General features: G+C 45.6%; 1 protein-coding gene across 1 annotated transcript in view; it reads left to right on the top strand.

Moving 5' to 3' along the window:
* The window catches only part of GREB1L (GREB1 like retinoic acid receptor coactivator), a 3,215,862-nt gene that overhangs the window by 2,128,895 nt on the left and 1,065,192 nt on the right, over positions 1–21,775 (top strand). Inside the window, exon 18 of the mRNA XM_044065377.1 lies at positions 15,561–15,741. Within this exon, the coding sequence (XP_043921312.1) occupies positions 15,561–15,741 (181 nt within the window). The remainder of the gene's footprint in view (positions 1–15,560; positions 15,742–21,775) is intronic.

The raw sequence follows: 21,775 nt of genomic DNA, 5'->3' as shown, positions 1-21,775 counted from the left end.
GTAGCGTCTCACTTGAGACGCCAAGGATTCCAGGTGTTTCCGTATCTGGACGACTGGCTCCTTTCTGCCACCACCCAGCGTCAACTGTTACAGGCCAGAGACTTTACTCTTCAGCTGTGTGTTCACCTAGGAATTTCCGTAAACTTCGGAAAATCCTTACTTCAGCCATCACAAAATATCTTGTTCATAGGAGCAGAATTAAACACACGTCAGTTAATTCTAAGACTTCCCCCAGAAAGGATACTATCACTTCAGACTCACATACGTCTTCTACTTTTGTCAAGGAAATCTCCAGCAAAACTGGTACTGAAGGTGTTGGGACTCATGTCAGCCTCCCTTATTGCAATACCCTTGGGAAGGCTGCACATGAGAGTCCTACAATGGCTACTGTTTGCACAATGGTCGTTTCAACAACTACCTCTAACACACGAGATTCTTAAAACGAAGACATGCAAAACAGATCTAAACTGGTGGCTTCAAACGTGCAACCTTTCCAAGGGGAGACCATTTGTGCTACCCACGCCCACAGTTACGGTGACCACGGACGCTTCCCTGATAGGGTGGGGGGGCATCTTTCAGGGACAGACAGTCCAAGGCGAATGGACCACTTTGGAGTACAATCTGCACATCAATGTTCTAGAGTTGAGGGCAGTGTTTCTAGCGTTGCAACACTTTGCTCCCCTTCTTCCTCTGGGAACTATTGCAGTTCAGACGGACAACATGTCTGTAGTCTGGTACATAAACAAGCAAGGGGGAACCAAATCCTATCAGCTATGCAGAGAGGCCATGAGAATCTGGCAGTGGGCGGAGTCCACGGGTCGCTTTCTAATAGCAACGCACATCCCGGGGTCATCCAACGTCATAGCCAACAGGCTGAGCAGAGCAATTCTGTTGCCGCACGAGTGGTCCCTAAAACAGTCAGTGGCGAAAAGGATTTTTCGCACGTGGGGCCAGCCTTCCTGCGATCTGTTTGCGTCTCCAATGAACGCCAAATGCAGGAGCTACTTTGCCCTATTACCCCCTCCAGGGGAAGTCCCCAGGGACGCACTGATTCACGATTGGCCCCCGGGACTCCTGTACGCATTTCCTCCATTTCCTCGCATATCAAAGTTTCTCCAGAAAGCCAGAAACCTACACAGGACAATAATCCTCATTGCCCCATTCTGGCCTCATCAAATTTGGTTTCCCTTCCTGAAGACACACTGCATTCGGGGACCCTGGATTCTGGACCCAGAGCCAGATCTATTGACTCACTCGTCAGGGGCTCCCCATCCCGCGCTCCTGTCCCTCCATCTAGCAGCTTGGCTGCTCCAATTCCCAACTTAGCCAGGTCTGATCTTTTGTCGCCAGCAGTTCAGAATATATTGGTGGCTTCTCATAAAGCTTCCACTACTAAAACATATTCTAGTAAATGGAAGCGATTTGTATTCTGGGCGAATACACAGCAAGTGGATCCTTTTATAGCTCCTTTGAATAAAATATTAGAGTTTTTAACGGACTTATTCCATCAGGGTGCTTCTCCTGCTACACTAAGAGTTCAATTGGCTGCCATTTCAAATTTCCATGTGGAAGAATGTGGGGCTCCTGTTATGGCTCACAGACTTTGTAAAGCCTTTTTAAAAGGGGTTTTTCATATTAGACCACCAGTCAGATCTCCTACGTCACCTTGGAGTCTAAACTTGTTGTTATCTAAATTAATGTTGCCCCCCTTTGAACCTGCCTCTTCTTGCCCATTAAAATTTTTGTCCTGGAAGACTCTCTTTTTGGTAGCCATTACTTCTGCTAGGCGAGTATCTGAACTTCAGGCTCTCTCCATCAAGCACCCTTATTTGATCTTTCACTCTGACAGAGTTTCTCTTCAACAAATTCATCCTTCCTCCCTAAAGTGTGTTCGATTAACAATATTAATCAGTCCATTGAATTACCCACCTTCTTCAAAAATCACTCCAACAAAATGGAGTATATGTTGCACAAATTAGATGTTCACAGACAACTAAGATTTTACTTGGATAGAACAAAAGATCACAGAAAAACTGATCAACTTTTTGTGGCCTTTGCTGATAGCAGGAAAGGACTAGCGGTTACCAAAAGAACTCTTTCTAAGTGGCTAACGGATTGTATAATCTATGTCTATGATTCCTCAAATCTAACTCTGTCACACAAACCCAAAGGACATTCCACAAGGTCAGTGTCTACATCTCTGGCTCATGCAGCCCGCCTACCACTAGATGCTATTTCAGCGGCTGCTACTTGGTCTAAGCCACATACTTTCATTTCTCATTATAAGGTAGACAAGGCTTCTAGGGACAGGGCAACCTTTGGTTCCACTGTGCTCAAGAACGTCCTTCCGTGAGTTCCTCAGGAACAAGGAGCTAGGGACGCTACCCATGTGTAAGAACAAACGGCGAGATTGAACACTATCACATATAGAAGTTATGTCCTTACCATAACGTTCCATGTGGAGTGTTCATCTCGCCTTTGTTCTTACATTCCCACCCTCCCGCCCTAAAGAAGAACGTTCTTTGATGCCTGGCTGGGAGCATCCTGCTACTGCTGGCAGATGTTATGTACATAGTTGACATATATATGTATATATATATATATATATATATATATATATATATGTCTATTTCTTCCTTTATATATATAGTTATATATAGACTCTTATTTCTGTGCATATGTGATGTAAGCATGAATGTGCTCTCTCTGGAGATTGGTTTGCTTGCAAACTAGATCTGAGGTAAAGGCAGAGGGGGATTGTGGAACGTTATGGTAAGGACATAACTTCTATTTTTTTGCTTGAGCATAGGTTGTTACTCGATTCTTAGCCAATGTCCGCTAGGAAGGGGAAAGTAGGTGCCAGACATCAAATCCTGCACAAAGATACCCGCAAACTTTGTGTATTCTGTTTAGGCCAGGAACATGACCACACCACCTGTAGCATCTGACAGTTGTTCGTACCAGAAACTCTCTGTAGTTGTCTGGCATCCCTAAATCTGTACCTTGAGAACCAGAGGTTAAAACGATTAGCCCTACAGATGGATCCCTAGTCGGCCATCGAGGCAGAGCCGCCTAAAAAGGCCAAGGTTTCAAGGCCTACCACTTCTGCCCCTTCATCATCGGACACCCTGCTAACCACCGGTTTAGGGGTTGAGGAACGTCTGCTGGAACCGGCATTTTTAGCGACTACCCTTGAGAAAGCTGCTTCCGAAGCACTGGTAGGCACATCCTCAGAGGTTATTCTGATGTCGGCTACAGCTGAGGTCGAGGGGGAACCAGTCTCCACCGGACACCCTTCAGCGGTCCAGGAATCTGAAACCTCCCCTTGGGGCCACATCCCTGAAACTAGACCCTCCATTTCAGCAAAATCAACTCCTCTGAAGAGGAAACAAAGGACTAAACACTTGTCTCCTTCCTTGGAGAGCAACCAGACTGGCACTCCTTTTCCTAGTCCTTGCTGCAGGCCTTTATGGCTCTTAGGCCTTCAGCATTCAGAGCTAACACATTGCCTGCCCTCAGCTGTCTCCATCCCTCCTTCTGACACATAAGAAGATTCCTCTTCTGATGAGTCAGGTCACCTACTCCTCTCAAGTAGCTTCCCCATTGGACTAGTACTCCCCAGATGAGGACTCCCAGACATTACCTTTGGGGAAACAATCTCTAAAATGAGGGAATACTTCAAGTGGAATGCTGCTCAAATGACAGAAGTTCAAAAAAGGTATTTTGAGTTACTACACATGGAATCAATCTCCTCCTTGGCTATCCCTCCTGTCATTCCAGCCTACCTGGATGCCTTTAAATCAGCTTCTAAGGCTCCAGAATCACAACCACCAGCTTGCAAGAGACCTGACCGCTTTTATAAGGTCCCCAATGAGTACAATTTCCTTAAAAAAAAAAAAAAAAAAAAACCTTGGCAGGTCCTGCAGTTATTGCAGTGTCTCCTGACAAGCAGTCCACACTCATACCTTCTTCTTCCCTCTTACCATCAGACAAGGACAGCAAGGTCGTGGACAGGCTGGGGGAAAGAGATGTGTACCTCTTCCACACTAGTTACCAGATCCACATGGTCAAATATGCCCCTGATTTAGTTTCACAGGCTTCCTGTTTACTCTCCTCCTTGCCTGACTCCCCCAACAAGTCTCAGGTAGCATCTAAGCTGTCCCTGGCATCTCGAGTCGCCAGGCATTCTTAAGTGCCGCTATGATGCAGCTGAGGCTTCCGCAAGATCTGCAGCATCAGATGCTGTTCTGCGCAGATACTCCTGGCTTAGGCTACAGCTCCTGCCTGAAGATTTTAAAACAAAAATACTGGATGCGCCTCTGGATAACAAATTCCTGTTTGGCAAACAGTCAGCTAAACTGTTTAAAAGCCTACAAGAAAAAAGTAAGGAGAGGGCTTGAAGAACTTACTGGTCTCGCCTATACCCAAATTTTATAGAAGTTATCCAGCCAAAACTTCCTTTGTCAGGAGAGCCCCTGCTCCAACCTCCTCCTCCACTTCTAGACACAGGAAAGGGTCCAGGAAGGCTCCCTCCCATAGGGCAACCCTCCCTCAGCCTTCCAATAGACGTCCCTTTCAAGACAGGAACAACAATGAGTGACTGCCTCAGCCACCGTCCCCTCTCATCCCACCTCTCTCACCTTCTTCCCTTCTGGAAAAAGATCACTACAGACTGCTGGGTCCTGGCAATAGTGAAAAAAGGATACTTCATGCCATGATAAGAAAAACCCATACCACTAGCCATCCCCTTCTCTCCAAAGAACCAACTTCACCTAATTCCACAGGTTATTCAAGGCATTCACTCCCAAGGGACCATAGAAACTGTTCCCCCAGGCCAAGAAAGAAGAGGGTTTTACTCCAGGTTGTTCCTGGTGTCAAAAAAGGACAGCCCTTGGAGGCCCATCCTAAATCTATCCTTCCTAAACTTCTTTCTTAAGGTCCCTTCCTTCAGACTGCTTTCTCTTCAAAACTTACTTTCACTATTGCCACCCAAAGCTTTCATGGCCACTTTGGAAGGAGGCATACATTCATATACCTATCCACCCAAACCACAGTAAGTATCTGCGATTTGTTGGACCCTCCTCACACTTTTAGTTTACTGCCTTGCCCTTTGATTTATCCACTGCACCAAGAGTCTTCACCAAATGCCTAGCCCCAGCAATAGCCTACTGCAGAACAAAGGGCATTCAAATTTACCTCTACCTAGACGACCTCCTCATTCTAGCGGAAGGGGAAGTCGCACACAAAGATGATCTTTTCTCCATGTCCCTTCTCCAGAGTTTGGGATTCACCCTCACCTTTTCAAAATCATTACTCTCTCCAGTTCAAGACAAAATTTTCCTAGGCTGCAGAATCAGGACCGACTTGATGAAGGCCTTCTTCCCTCAGGACAAGGTCTCCTCCCTAGTCAGCCACTTCCAGGACCTCCTCCAAGTCAACCACCTGTTGGCCAGGAACTTCATGCTCTTCCTAGGTCTCGTGGCAACCACAATTCCTATGCTACCCCTGGCCAGGCTGCACATGAAGTTTCAGTAGTACCTGAAGAATGTCTGGTCACAACATAGCCAGCCCCTGGACTTTCAGGTACCATTTCTACCATGCCTGAATGCAGAACTGAGATTGTTGATCCATCACATACAACTAACCCCAGGCCTACCCCTGCAAACCCCCACGCCAGTACAGTGCATGCACACAGATGCCTCTGATCTAGGCTGGAGTGCAACTATAAATGGTCTCAAAGTGCAGGCCCTATGGGAGCCCTCCCTCCAGGAAAAAGTACATCAACATAAGGGAGATGACTGCAGTCCACCTAGCCATACAGGTTTTTCTCCCTGTCATGCAACCTGGACCCCTACAAATATTCACAGACAACACAAGTGTGATGTGGTACATCAACAAACAGTGGGGGACCAGGTCTTATCTGCTCTGTAGACTAGGAATTCAGGTATGGAAGTTAGCTTCTCAGAACATGTCACTGCAGGCAGTTTATATTCCATCCCAGGACAACCATCAGGTGGATGTCCTCAGGGGATCATTCTCTCTGCATCACGAATGAATGTTGTACAGTGATGTCTTCTTAGACGTTGTCCACCATTGGGGCACACCTCAAATAGATGTATTTGCCTCCTCCCACAAGCTTGGAAGGTGGACACCTTCACCATCTCTTGGAGGGGACTGTTCCTGTATGCCTTCCCACTCATTCAGAAAGTCCTCCTAAAAATCAGGAGGGACAAGCCAAAATTCTTGCTGGTGACTCCCTATTGGCCATGGCAGCATTGGTTCCCCCTTCTTCAATCTCTTGCCAAGGGCAGTCACCACACGTTGGCTCACAAGGTGGACCTGCTCACCCAACAGAAGGGATCTCTGATTCACCCAAACCTAGAGATTCTTTGCTTGACCCTTCCCCGGGTGATGACTTTTGATCCCCTTCAGGCACTGCTACACTGGGGACATGCTAGCTGTCTTGCAGGAGGCCGGGAAACCCAATACCAGGAGGTCCTGTGTTTCCCAGTGGAAAAGGTTCTCCAAATGTTCTCTCCAAAGGCATTGGGACCCCTTCCAGTCAGATGTTCCTCTAGTCCTAGCCTATATGTGTGAGCTCATAAAGTTAGACTTTTCATATTCATCAGTGAAGGTCCACTTATCCACCATTTCTGCCTGCTTACCTATGGACCCACCTCTGTTTTCCGGATTGGATGTCAAACTATTCTTAAAAGGGGTGCTCCACATTAGGCCACCAAATAAACCTATTCCTCCATCTTGGGACCTAAACTATGTGCTAGAAAAACTAACTATTGCTCCTTTTGAGCCAGCTGGCTCTGTTTCTCTGCAGATGTGCACATGGAAAACTTTCCTACAAGTAGCCTTACCTCAGCCAGAATGGTTTCAGAATTACAAGCACTAGTGGCATCCCCACCTAGCACTATCTTCCACAAAGATTGTGACCCTGTGCACCAATCCCTCCTTCATGCCCAAAGTAGTCAATGAGCTATCGCTTAATCAGTCTATTCACTTACCCATCTTCTTTCCTTCACCAAAGAATGACAGTGAGAGAATACTTCTCTCCCTTGATGTCCACAGGTAACTGAGGTTCTTTTTGGACAAAACCAAAAATATCAAAGTCCAGTCAGCGTTTTGTGTCCTTCCACGCCAGGGCCCAGGGCAAGGCAGTGTCCAAACAAACTGTTTCCTGCTGGATAAGGAAAATCATCACCTTCTGCTACTCTTACCATGGGAAACAATTACCTCATGGGGTCAGGGCACACACTGCAGGAGCTGTGGCTTCCTCTGTGACCTTCCTCAAGGGCCTGGACACAACTACCATTCTTGAGGCAGTCACATGGTCCTCTGTGCATACCTTCACCAAACATTACAAATTGGACCACATCTCCAGAGCCAGATCAGGATTTGCAGGGGCACCTGCAGGGATTCCTGGAAACTGCAACATGTTCTTCGTGTTTCAGTGTTGCAGTCATTACATTTGGATAATCTGCTTGCAGGTTGCCCTCAGTCGGGCTCATAAACAAAGTCTTGGGTCCTGCATCAGTTGCTGTCCCTTCCTCCATGATGTCAGGTCGTCAGGGGTATAAAACATGCAACCGACGCCATTACCCCAGTCTTTCTTGCCGTGCGGTGCCCGAAGCAAAAGCATTTTGCAAGTGCCAGTCGGCCGACTCCTGAAATTTTCATTTTCGAGTTTCAGAACTGTAGTCTTCAACTAAAAGCCAAGTACCCCATTGGGGAAACTTTTTCTTGCTCCTTCTTGATGTCAGTAAAAGTTAATAATTGCATTACTTGTGGAAAGCAAATACCTCATAAAGATTTTCATTCGTACTGTATTCGTTGCCTAGGCCCTGACCACGACATACCTTGTTGTCGGTTTTGTGCTTTATTTAATCAGCGCACTATCCATCGGTATATTTTTGCCTCTAAATATTTAGGTTCTCGGTTTAATTATCCAGAAATGTCATCGGTTAGCCATCTGACTGCCGGAATTCCGAAAAAATGCAAAGATAAAGACAGAGACAGGCCTCCGAGGTCCAAAACTGCCGACAACGCTTCTCCTAAGCCAGTCGCCAGTTCGACGGTACTCAGTGAGGCAATTTTGCAGCCCCTGATACCCGCTACTTCTGATTCGCAGGCCTCTACTGAGAGCCATTTGGAGTCCGGTATGCCGCAAGATACTTCAACTATGGGAACCCATGGATGTCTGTACCTTGGATGGGTCCGAAGCCGCTGTGCAGGCACCGGCTTCTGAGGGTGTATTCAGGCCTATGGACTTGCATATTAAATCGACTCCTCCTTCATTAATAAGGCCTAAATCTCGATCCATGTTTAAAAAACCAGCGCCTAGGCCAAATGCTCATGCCTCTATGCCTAAGCAAAAAATGATAAAAATGGCTGAAGATCTAACAACTCTAATCAGGGGTAGTCAACCCGTACCCTCTAAGAGGCCTAGGGCTGAGCTTGATTATGAATCTTCGGATCAGGATTCTGTTTTTTCTGACTCTCCTGATTACCTGGATTTGTCTTTACCTACTTACCAGGATTCTGATGCAGAGGACTCTATTCCCTCTGCTTCCCCTCCTGAGGATTTTTCTTTTGGGGAAACCTTACATACTTTGAGGGAGCATGTAAGGTTTCCCCAAAAGAAACCTTACATACTCTGAGGGAGCATTTTCACTGGGAAAGCCAGGAATTTTCTGATTCAAAAAAAGAGGCTTAGGGATTTCCTTCTACCTCAGCATAGGCCTTTGGCTATTACTCCTGTACTAGACATTGTTGATGCATTCTCGGAATCCAGTTTGACTCCTGATTTCCTGCCTCCTGCTCCTAGTAAACCAGACAGATACTACAGGGTCCCTGAGTCCCATAAGTTCCTTTTCAAAAATCCTATTGCAGATCCAGACTGTTTCACAGGGGCGCAAGGGCATTAAGGCTTCTACTGCTAAAAATCCTACACCTTCTGATAGAGACTCCAGGGCGCTGGATAGATGGGGTAAAAAGGTTTATACTTCAGCAACCATGGCAATTAGAGCACTGCCAATTTCATATGTTAAAGTATCAGCGACATGTTACTGGACTGCTTAAACAGAAAATGATGTTGATTCCTGACTGTGTGGAAAATAAAGAATTACAGGATTTAATGCATTCTGCTGAACAAGTTGGAAAACGTACTTTGCAATGTGGTTTTGATTCATTAGAGGCCTCTTGCAGGGTTGCTGTTACTGGGTCTGTGCTCAGAAGGCATGCTTGGCTCAAGGAGCAATCTTTGCCTGATCATGTTAAAGCTAAATTGTTGGATGCTCCTTTAAATCAGGACCACCTGTTTGGCAACAAGGCTGAGGAAGTTCTTAAAAAGACGGAAGATAAAGCTAAATATATGCAAAATGTTAAAGATTTTTTACAAGTTCAGCCTCCCCGATTTAGTAGGCACTGGCACTCTAAGAATTGGTCCTTTCCAGCCCCTTCCAGGTCTTCTCATGCCAAACCCAGACACAGCAAAAACCCCAGGTTTCAGTCCCAGGGGACACAGAACTAAGTAGTGGAAAGCTTCCACTTCCAAATCTGGGAATAATACAACTCCCCCCTTTGGTAAACTGTCTCAATGACTTCCTTTTAAAATTTCCAAGCACTTGTCAACTGACTGCCCCTTTGGGGGGAAAGATTGCTCTTCATGCAGAGACTTGGGAACTCATTACCCAGGACAAATGGGTTTTAAATATAGTGTCACAGGGATACAGATTTCACTAACACACGTTGCCAACACCAAGCGGGTGGCCTGACCTACCACCAAATCAATGGGCAGAGGCTCAAAAACAAGTACTTTCTCTCTTAAGCATGGGGGCTATTCAACTGATACCAGAAGAGGAAAAGGGACAAGGTTTCTACTCAAGACTTTTCCTGGTACCCAGAAAAGACGATTCATGGCATCCTATCCTGGACCTGTCTACTCTAAACACCTTTTTGGGGATTCCAAAATTCAAGATGCTGACTCTTCAGTTACTTCCTATTCAAATAAGTCCATTCAAAAGCTGCTTCAAAAAAAGTCATCCAAGTATTCCCATCAGACCAAATATGATCTGGATTCTACTCAAGGTTCTAGTTAGTGCCAGAAAAAGACTGGACTGGAGACCAATCCTGGATCTCAGCCTATTGAACAAATTTGTACAACAGACAAAATTCTTGATGGTCATGGTTCAGTCTTTCCTTCTCTTTCTAGAGAAGGATGATTGGATGTGCTCTATAGATCTTTAGGGTGCGTATTACCACATAAAGATGGACAAGTGCTCCAGAAGATATCTCCCCTTCTGGCTAGGAGCCAGTCATTACCAATTTCAAGCACTGCCTTTTGGTCTCACCACAGCCCCCTGCATGGCAGTCATTGCAGCTCATTTGATTCTACAAGGATTCCTGGTGTTTCCATATCTAGATGATCGTCGTCTCACTGCCCCCTCCAGGCATCTACTGCTTTACGCCATAGACTTCGTCCTACATCTCACCAAAATACTAGGTATTTCCGTCAACAAGAAAAAGTCACAACTGACTCTGTCCTATGTCACTTCCCTTCCCCTTCACAGGCTGTTAAAACTAAGATCTCAAGTTCAATTAATCATTTCCCAAAACAAAGTTCCTCCTCGTCTGGTACTACAAGCTCTGGGAACCACGGCAGCAACTATAATGTTAGTACCCTAGCAAGGTGCTACAACAGACTGCTTCATTGGCTCTTGGCGTCACAATGGTCGATTCTAACACATCTCATGTCCCATCCAGTCCTGATAAATCACTGCAAAAAGGATTTACCTCCATGGATGAGGCCAGAACAGAATCTGTAGAGTCATACCTTTCCCCCTCTCAGCCCAAGGCCGTAGTGATAAGATTTAAATATAAGGATGATGTCATGTGTGCTAGCCACTCTAAGGCTATTTGTTCCCTTTTAATATGTAATCTCTTAACTATTTGCCTTCTCAACTATCAACTTCCAACCTTTTTTTGTTTGACCTCTTGAAAACAAAATGTTTAAATATTTCATTAAATAAATTTACAGTGCTATTAAATTTCAATAAAAGCATGCCTGTGTATTTACACTTGTTATGTACATGTGGAGCTTTTCTCCCCAGGCCTCTGCTGAAAATGGACATGTATCCAGTCAGACTCTGCCGGTTAACAAATGTAAAATAAAACAAAATAAAAATAAATAAAATAAATATTTCGGAAAGACTGTTCAAGGCACATTGTCCCTGCAAAAGGCCAATTTGCACATCAGTATCCTAGAATTGAGGGCAGTGCATTAGCGCAAGAATTCCAGTCTGTCCTTCCTTCTGGAATGGTTGCAATCTAATCAGACAAGATGTCTGTAGTCTGGTATAGCAACAAACGGGGAGGAACCAGATCCTATCCTCTATATCGGGAAGCTCTAAGGATTTGGCAATGGGCTATTGCTTCCAACCACTTCCTGATAGCAATGCATATCCCAAGGAACTCCAACATGATTGCAGACAAACTGAGCAGATGTGTACTCCTGCCTCACAAGTGGTCTCTCAATCTCAGCATAACGACTATGATCTTTTGTCGATGGGGTCAGCCGTGCTGTAACCTATTCGCCTGTCCCATAAACAACAAATGCAGCAGCTACTTTGCCCTAATTCCCCCCAATGGGGGGGGGGGTCCCTGAGAGACGCACTTCTTCTCGATTGGTCCCCAAGACTGCTTTATACCTTTCCCCTTATTCCACTCATCCCCCAGTTTCTGAGGAAAGCCCAAAGGTTAAGAAGCAGAGTAATTCTCACTGCACCTTATTGACCCCACCAAGTCTAGTTCCCTTTTCTTTGGCCCCATCTAGTTCACCGGCCTTGGACTCTGGACCCAGCTCTGGATCTGCTGTCTCACCCTCAGGGCCTGGTGCATCCCAATCTTCAAAGTCTCAAGCAGACGGCTTGGTTTCTCCAGTTCTAGTAATTGCCAGGCAGAATAACTTGTCCTCTCCAGTACAAAAGATACTTCTGGCCTCCAATAAACTATCCACCAGGAAGTTTTATCTAAGCAAATGGAAAAGATTTTCAGTTTGGGTGTGTGTAAACTATGTAGACTCTTTCTCAGCATCATTTGATAAGGTCCTGGAATATTTAGCTACCCTGTTTGATAAAGCAGCCTCTACGTCCACAATTGAGGTTCATTTGGCTGCCTTTTCAAATGTTAATAACTGTTTTGATGACCATTCCTTGATGTCTCATTGTTTATGCAAAAATATTTCTTAAAGGCACTCTACATTCAAACCCCCCCATTCAAAGATCCTGTAGCACCATGGGATTTGACCTTGGTCTTACAGTGCCTAGTTAGACAGCCATTTGAGCCAGCAGCTACTTGTGACGTCAAATTTTTATCTTGGAAAACCCTCTTCCTAGCAGCTATCACATCTGCTAGGAGAATTTCAGAGTTACAAGCTTTATGTGTGAGTCATCCCTGTATCATTTTTCACATAGAAAGAGCATCACTCAGAACCAATCCCACCTTCCTTGCCAAAGTGGCATCAGACTCCAATATCAACCAGGCCATAGACTTGCCAGTTGTCTTCCCAAATTTTGCGAACAAAGGAGAGTCATGTTTACACTTCTTGGATGTCCACAGGCAATTACATTTTTACTTGGACAAAATGAAATCTTCTAGAAAGTCAGACCAATGATTTCTATCCTTTTCAGGACCCAGATTGGGCAAGCCTGTATAAAAGGTTACCATGTCAAAATGGTTTGGAGACTGTATCACATTTATCTACATTCAGAACAGACTTCAACTGTCTACTACAGTCAGAGCTAATTCTACCAGATCTGTTTCCACTTCAGTGGTCTTTCATTCCAGTGTGTCTGTGGAAGACATATGTGCAGCTGCAACTTGGGCTACTCCACATACCTTTATCACCCATTGCAAATTAAACATGATCTCCAGGGGAAGAGCATTCTTTTGCTGTATGGTGCTCAGGAATATCCTTCCATATAACTGCACATGATGTAAAGTAGCTGGGGACTCTCTCCTTTCAGTTGAGAATGAATGAAGATTGACAACATCAGATAAAGAAGTTGTGTTCTTACCATAACGTTGCATCTGTGTTGTCGATCTTCATTCGTTCTTGACATCCCACCTTCCTACCCTCTCCAAAAGACTCTTGGAGGTTTGGACTTAGTCCTGGAGTGTTACATGTTTATACCTTAGACAGGGCTTCTATATTTTATTTGATACAAGGCAAACTCTGTCTGAGGTAATGGGAAGAGGGGTATTGTGGGTGGAGTCTTAGCTTGAGAGTTTTTGGCTGGCGTGAGCAGTGTATAATGGTCGAATTGGTTCCAACCCCATCAGTCAAGAATGAATGAAGATCAACAACAAAGGTGGAACATTATGGTAAGAACATAACTTCTTTTTACAACTATATATACAGTGGATATAAAAAGTTTACACACCCCTGTTAAAATGCCAGATTTTTGTGATATAAAAAAATGAGACCACAATAAATCATTTCAAAACTTTTTCTGCCTTTAATGTGACCTATAACCTGTACAATTCAATTGAAAAGCAAGCAAATCTGTTAGGGGAAAAAATATAAAAAAATAAAAAAAGTACAATAAGCTGGTTGTATAAGTGTGCACCCTTAAACTAATACTTTGTTAAAGCACCTTTTGAATTAATTGCAGCATTCAGTCTTCTTGGGTAGGAGTCTATCAGCATGGCACATCTTGACTTGGCAATATTTGCCCGCTCTTCCTTGCAAAAGCGCTCCAAATCTGTCAGATTGAGAGGGAATCTCTTGTGCACAGCTCTCTTCAGGTCACCTCACAGATTTTCTATTGGATATAGGTCTGGGCTCTGGCTGGGCCATTCCAAAACTTTAATTTTCTTCTGGTGAAGCCATTCTTTTGTTGATTTGGATGTATGCTTTGGGTCATTGTCATGTTAAATGGTGAAATTCCTCTTCATCTTCAGCTTTCTAGCAGATGCTTGAAGGTTTTGGGCCAAAAGTGACTGGTATGTGGAACTGTTAATAATTCCCTCCACTTTGACTAAAGCTCCAGTTCCAGCTGAAGAAAAGCAACCCCAAAGCATGTCACTGCCATCACCATGCTTCACTGTGGGGATGGTGATCTTTTGTTGATGCAAAGTGTTTTGTGCCAAGCGTACCCTTTGGAAATGTCGCCAAAAAGTTAAATTTTGGTCTCATCAGACCATAGCACATTTTCCCACATGTATTTGGGGGACTTGATGTATTGTTTTGCAAATTTTAGCCTGACCTGGATGTTTTTCTGTGTAAGAAAAGGCTTCCGTCTTGCAACCGTACCCCATAGCCCAGACATATGAAGAATACGGGAGATTGTCACATGTAATGCACAATCAGTACTTTGCCAGAAATGAAATTCCTGCAGCTCCTTCAATGTCGCTGTAGGTCTCTTGGCAGACTCCCTGACCAGTTTTCATCTCGTCTTTTCATCAATTTTGGAGGGACATGCAGTTATTTGCAATGTCACTGTTGTCCCATATTTTCTCCACTTTTTGATGACTGTCTTCACTGTTTTCCATGGTACATCCAGTGTTGGGGAAAGTTTTTTGTACCCTTCTCCTGACTGATACCTTTCAACAATGAGATCCTTTTGATGCTTTGTAAGCTGTCTGTGAACCATGGCTTTTGCTATAGCAGGCAACTGAGTTAATGTTAGGAAAATCCTACTAGGACAGCTGAAATTTATTTGGGGTTAAACAGAGTTTCTTTAATTGATGGCAGGTGTGTACCCAAGAAGACTGAATGCTGTAATTAAATCAAAAGGTGCTTCAGCCAAGTATTAGTTTAAGGGTGTGCACACTTGTGCAATCAGCTTATTGTATGTTTTTTTTATTTTTTATATTTTTCTCCTAACAGATTAGTTTGTTTTTCAGTTGAATTGTACAGGTTATAGGCCACATTAAACGTGGGAAAAGTTTTGAAATGATTCTTTGTGGTCTCATTTTTATATCACAAAAACCTGGCATTTTAACAGGCGTGTGTAAACTTTTTATATCCACTGTATAGCAATGTTATCAGTAAGACATATTCTTTATGCTGATAATGGTGCTTTCATAGTTTCTTTTTTTAAATACAATACATTATAAATTCACCATAACCTCAACTCATATTTTTTGCTAAACTTTCTATCATAGCTTGGAAACTGTACAACCTAAGCAAATGTTTAACCAGACATAAGCTTTCACATAGCAATAAGAAATTCCTCTAGGAGTGCATGTTTATTTCAAATATTTACAGAAATATGAAAACATATGCTTAATTGTATAAATAACTTATTTTTTCTGAAGATGTACAATAAACAGTGCAAATTTCAAGGACATTTTTCTTCAACATCCAGTGTGTCACCTAATGTCATAATTACTAATAAACAGAAATATCTCTGGTATAGTGTCATCACCCAACTGTACTTTGCACCTGCAGCTGGAAGAAGTGAAGGGGGTGATGGAGAGTCCTTTCATAATATACTTCAACTTTAGACACCAAACTGACCACTTGCCATTTTTCCTTTGTTCTATAGGAGTTCTTGTAGACCTGGGACTTGAAGAAAGTGCAACTGCCTGTCAGAAAGCTGAGAAGTATGTTGTATGGATAGACAGTGATATTCAAACCAAGTTTGAGGCATTTATGAGAAGAGTAAAGCAGAATCCGTACACATTGTTTGTTCTAGTTCATGACCACGCTCATGTGGATTTAACAAGGTAAGTACCTTGTGTCGTAGCAGTTGACTATGGAAACCATCTTGTTTTCTTACAAGGGTTAAACTTAATTTGTTGAAAATGTACATGGTTTTGTATGTTTGTTATTAGTTAATAGGGGGTTGGTGGTCTGAAAATGTGTTTAGTTTTTTTTGAAGGTTTTTATTAAAGTAAGTAGTCTTAACAAATGTGGATTAGACACAAATGAAATAAACAGCTGTATGAACGATCAGCCTGGCAAAAATTAGATGTTAAGTTGTCAATCTCGCCTTCATTCTTGCTGGATGGGTTCGGAGCCAATCCTCGGCTCCGACTCGGCACTAGCTTTAGCTCGAGAACTCCTTTTACCAGCTCGAGGCAACCCTATATCCCATGATGCAAGGCGGAACTACCCCAGATCTCGTTTGCCGCTTAGCGAAAGAGGTCTCCTTTGCCAGCTGAGGTAAGTTTTTTCTTGTTAAAGAAGAAAAAAGTTTAGTTAGGGGTTTAATTTCCCTTCAGTGTTAGGTTAGCCTGTATTTAGTACAGCCCACCCTATTCCCTTCCTTTTTAAACTTTTAAAATAGTTTTTCAGTTAAATCTTTAGTCAGGCCTAGTTCCCCAAGTTATTCCCTTCCTGTGTGTCTGTGTAGGGATTAAGTTGTGTGTTTGTGGGGACTGTTTGTGTATATCCTTTTAGGATGTCTAGGGAAGGCAAGGTCTCAGGCTTCAAGAAGTGTGACCAGTGCTGTCAGAAAATGTCCCTGACAGACGGTCACACTTCTTGTGTGTATTGCCTGGGGCCTTTGCACCTGCAGGACTCCTGTGCGTTGTGTCATGCCTTTAGCCAGAGAGTCCTGCAGGAAAGGAGGAACAAATTGATCCTCCGAGGTTTGTTAAAACCTGAAGGTTCTCCTCCTAAGCAAGGGGCAGGAAAACCTCTTAAGTCACCGAAGGCTCAGGCTACAGTGTCCAAGCCTCCTCCGGTGGCTCCAGCTCCGTCGGAGCCGATATCGGCTCGGCTGGAGCGGAGACTTGTTCTGCTAGAGTAGTGGGTTGGGTGCGGGGGGGCTCCGATACCCTGACTACTGTTGCCTTGTCGGCTCCGGCTGGAGCCGACACTTTATCCAGCATCGGAGCCGAGAGATCCTCTGCTCCATCTGGGGTTCAAGGGACTTCGGCTCCAATGGCTCCGGCCCGCAAGAGATCCCGGTCCCCTTCGATACTAAGTATTCACTCGGCTCCGGGGTCTCCTCTTTTGTCGGAGCGGAGCCATCGGAGCCGATCTTCGAGATCTTCCAGGCTGTCTGACCACGATTTGGAGAGGGTGGTAAGCAGGCTGTTGAAATCTCAGGCACTGGCCCAAATGCTCCATAGCCCGTCTCAACAGACTTCGGCTACAGCCCCAATTCTTGAGATTCCTCCTCCGACTCCACACCAGAGTTCGGAGCCGGAGCTTCTTGGGACAGCGACTGTTTCGATGCCGGAGCTGATACATCCTTCGGCTCCGTCATCCTCGGCTCCGATCTCCTCCTTGAGACTTTCCTTGGAGGGATCCAGTCATCGGGTTTCCACTGTCGGCTCCGAGGGGGCTAGTGGCATCGGACCCTTGTCCGACCCCGCTCTCCCTCTCGGAGCTTCGGCTTTGGTAAGCTCGGCGCCGACATCGGCCTCGGAGCCTTCTCTCTCCTTGGAGCCGACCATTCCTGTTTCTTCGGAGCGGGTGTGTTCAGGTCTCCCGGGGAGAGGAGCCTTTGAGGTGATGAGGAGTGTCCTGGCCTCTGAGCCTGGTCAGCGGTCTATCCCTCTAGCTCCTCCCTCATCAGTGCCTGCAGATGCCTCTTGCCAGCCTCTTGCTCTCAGGCCCAGGGATCCATCGCCCCAGGTTTCCCCACTGGGAATTTCCTCCTCTTCCGAGGTTTCTCCTGACCCTGCAGGGGAACCCCTCGGAAGAGGACGTGTAAGAGAAAACACACAGACTCCCTGAGTCTACTACATCTGATACCGACTTAGATGAGTCGGAGGGTTCCCTCGGTCCCCTCTGAGGATGTCTCATTTTCAGACATCCTTGAGCTCCTCAAACAGAGGGGAATTGGCCCTCCATTGACCCCTCCGAGGATGAGTCGGTATACCTGGAGGCTTTGGATCCCGACCCTCCACCTCCTGGGTGTCTCCGCCTTCGACCCACTCATGCAGGTAGTGGCTCGCAAGGTGTGGGCGCCTCCAGATTCTGTGGAACCTGTCCCCAGGAGACCATCCAAGTTCATCACGGCCCCTTCGGACAAACAGTTCCTGTCCAAAGGTGTCTCTGTGGATGCTATGGTGGTGGCGGCCACTAAGAAGGAACTGGCGGATCCTTCAGTACCTGTCCATCCTCCTAATAAGGATTCTAGGACCATGGACAGGTATGGAAAGCGGATGTTTTCTTCAGCGACCTTTGCAATGCGTTCGCTGAATTATCTTTGTCACTTCACCAGGCTTCAACGAGATATTCTCAAGGAACTGGGAGAAGTAGTCCAGGATCCTTCAGCTGCCGGGGCTCAGGAAAAGATTGCCTCTCAGCTAGCTATCCTGAATTCGATATCTAACTCCTCCATGCGGCTCATATCTTATGCAGCCGATGGAACGAGCAGGGCCGCAGGCACAGGTGTTGCTCTTAGACGCCAAGCCTGGATGCGGCTGTGTAATTTTGCAGACCCCTTTAAGGCATCCTTCACCAACACCCCCTTTGACGGTTCGGCTTTGTTCGGACCTCAGGTGAAGGATACTTTGACCAGATGTGAACAGGACGGTAAAACTCTTTCTGCCGTTGGAGTCCAGTTTTCCACTCCTTCTAGACCATATCCCAAGGGTCAGAAGGGGGGGGAAGATGTGGTTCCATAAAGCCCAAGGAGCTACACTGGACACACGTGGTCAGTTTACCCCCAGAGGCAGAGGGGGTAACAATAATAGATGCCGCCCTAGAGGCAGGGGGGGTCCTCAGAACCAGGGCAACAGGGAGCCTCCTCCTGAGAAGCCCTTTCAGCATCCCTGAGGTGTTGCCCGACTGTCCACCCTTGGAGGCAGTCGGGGGAAGAATTTCGCTGTACCCAGTAGCCTGGCAATCCCTATCACAAGAGAAGTGGGTACAGTCGATTATATCCGAGGGTTACAAAATCCCCTTCGAAAGGTTTCCCGTACCTCTGCAATCCCTTCCAGACATCTCACCCGGTCAAAGGGATTTGGCAAAACAGGAAGTTTCAAAACTCCTGGGAAAAAGAGCCGTCCAAACAGTGCCGGCAGACCAAGTAGGATCCGGCTTCTACTCAAGATTCTTTTTGGTCCCCAAAAGGACGGGAGATTGGAGACCAATACTAGACCTAAGCAGACTAAACAAGTCTGTCAGGCAAGATTCCGGATGGTCACGCTGCAATCCATTCTGCCCTTTCTGGGCAAGGACAACTGGATGTGCTCGATAGACCTTCAGGATGCGTACTATCATATAAAGATTCACAGACGCTCCAGAAGGTTTCTCCGCTTTCGGCTGGGAGCCAGTCATTACCAATTCAGAGCACTGCCCTTTGGCCTCACTTCAGCCCCCAGAGTGTTCACCAAATGCATGGCAGTGGTCACAGCTCACCTGAGACGTCGAGGATTCCAAGTGTTTCCTTATTTGGACGACTGGCTCCTCTCCGCCACCTCCAAGGATCAGCTTCTTCGGTCCGGAGACTACACCTTACAGCTTTGCAAGAGTCTAGGAATTTCGGTGAATTTCGAAAAATCCTCTCTGCTGCCTTGCCAATCTATCACCTTTATAGGCGCAGAGTTAGATACCATCAGAATGTTAGCCAGGCTAACAAATCAAAGGATTCTGGACATCCAGAAATTTGTTCAGCTTCTGTTACAAAGCAACAAGGTCAAAGCCAGGTTTGTCTTGAAAGTTCTAGGCCTAATGGCTGCAGCCATTGTTCTTCTTCCACTGGCTCGCTTCCACATGCGTCTCCTGCAGTGGATGTTGTTCACGCAGTGGTCGTACCACGATCTGCCCATGAGACACAAGATCTTAGTGACACAGTCTTGCAGGGCTCATCTACGATGGTGGATATCTTCCCCTCTTCTTCATCAGGGCCGACCCTTTGTTCCCCTCCTCCAGTTGCCACAGTCACCACGGATGCCTCTCTGATCGGGTGGGGGGGGCATTATCAGGGCAGGATGGTCCACGGACGTGGCAACCCATAGAATACCACCTGCACATAAATGTCCTGGAGATGAGAGCAGTGCTTTTAACGTTGCAAGCCCTCGCGACTTTCTTCCCACAGGGACTATTGCAGTACAGACGGACAACATGTCCGTGGTCTGGTACATCAACAAACAGGGCGGAACCAGGTCCTATCCCTTATGTCGAAGCTCTCAGACTTTGGCAATGGGCGATCTCTTCTCAGCGGTTTCTGATAGCAACGCACATCCCCGGCAGGTCCAACCTATTGGCGGACAGGCTAAGCAGATCTATTCTGATGCCTCACGAGTGGTCTCTCAATCAGTCTGTAGTGGATCAGATTTTTCTGAAGTGGGGCACCCCTTGTTGCGATCTTTTCGCTACCCCTCAAAACAGCAAGTACCCAGATTACTTCACACTATTTCCTCTTCCAGGCCAACCCTTGAGAGACTCTCTAACCCAGGATTGGCCTCGGGGACTTCTTTATGCTTTTCCTCCCTTTCCATTGATTCCACAAGTCATTCAGAAAGCCACCGTTTCGAGAGCCAAATTGATCCTCATTGCTCCATATTGGCCTCGACAAATTTGGTTTCCGTCTCTACATCATCACCTTCTAGTGCAGCCCTGGCATCTGGACCCAGTTCCGGATCTTTTGATCCACCAGTCGGGTCAGCAGCACCGGGCCATTCATTCTCTCAACCTCACTGCTTGGTTGCTCCACTTCCTTCCCTAGCCAGGCTACCAATGATTTCTGACTCAGTCAGAGACATTTTAGTGTCTTCTTTAAAGTCGTCCACTAGAACTGTTTATGCTAGCAAGTGGCGGCGTTTTTCTATTTGGGCAAACGCCAGAAATATTGATCCTTTCACCGCTCCTATACATTCTGTTTTGGATTTCCTGGCGGAGGTTTTTCATTCGGGATCATCATCATCTACAGTCAAAGTACAACTGGCTGCTATTTCCAAATTTCATGTTGGCTTGCAGGACAATAACATCATGTCTCATAGGTTATGCAAAGCCTTTTTGAGAGGAGTTTTTCTCCTAAAACCGCCTGTGAAACATCCTCCTCCGCAATGGGATCTGAACTTAATGTTGGCATCCCTAATTCTACCTCCTTCGAACCGTCTGCTACGTGTTCTTTAAAGTTGTTGACATGGAAAACTATATTTTTGCTGGCTGTTACTTCTGCAAGAAGAGTTTCTGAGATTCAGGCCCTCTGTATTCGTTCACCTTATCTGGTGTTTCATAAGGATAGGGTTTCGCTCAGAACTAACCCTTCCTTTCTTCCCAAGGTTGTATCTCAAGCCAATATTAACCAATCTATTGATCTACCAGTTTTCTTTCCTAACTATTCTGACAGAGCTGAACAGAAGCTGCATTTTTTGGATGTTCATCGTCAGCTCAGGTACTACTTACATAGGACTAAACAAATTAGAAAATCAGACCAATTGTTTGTCTCCTATGCAGAAAACAAGTTGGGTCTTCCAGTATCTAAAGTGACCTTATCTAGATGGTTGACTTCCACCATTTCCTATGTGTACTCTCTAAGGGGCAAACAACTATCTTCTAAGCCAAAAGCACATTCGACCAGGAGTCTATCCACTTCTGTAGCCTTTCAGGATAGACTTCCCATTGACACTATTTGTGCAGCAGCTACTTGGGCCACGCCTCATACCTTTGTGTCTCATTACAAGTTGGATTTGGCCTCCAGAGATAGGGCCAGTTTTGGTTCCACTGTTCTCAAGAGTCTGTTCCATTGAGCCACCCGGGATACAGGTGCTAGGGACGCAGTCCCATCCAGCAAGAATGAAGGCGAGATTGACAACTTAACATTTAGAAGTTATGTACCTACCATAACGCGTT

Source organism: Protopterus annectens, chromosome 3.part0, assembly GCF_019279795.1.
Source record: "Protopterus annectens isolate FY-2018-M chromosome 3.part0, PAN1.0, whole genome shotgun sequence".
Taxonomy (NCBI): domain Eukaryota; kingdom Metazoa; phylum Chordata; order Ceratodontiformes; family Protopteridae; genus Protopterus; species Protopterus annectens.
Note: the sequence above shows the minus strand (reverse complement) of the source record. Positions and strands in the feature narration are given on the sequence as shown.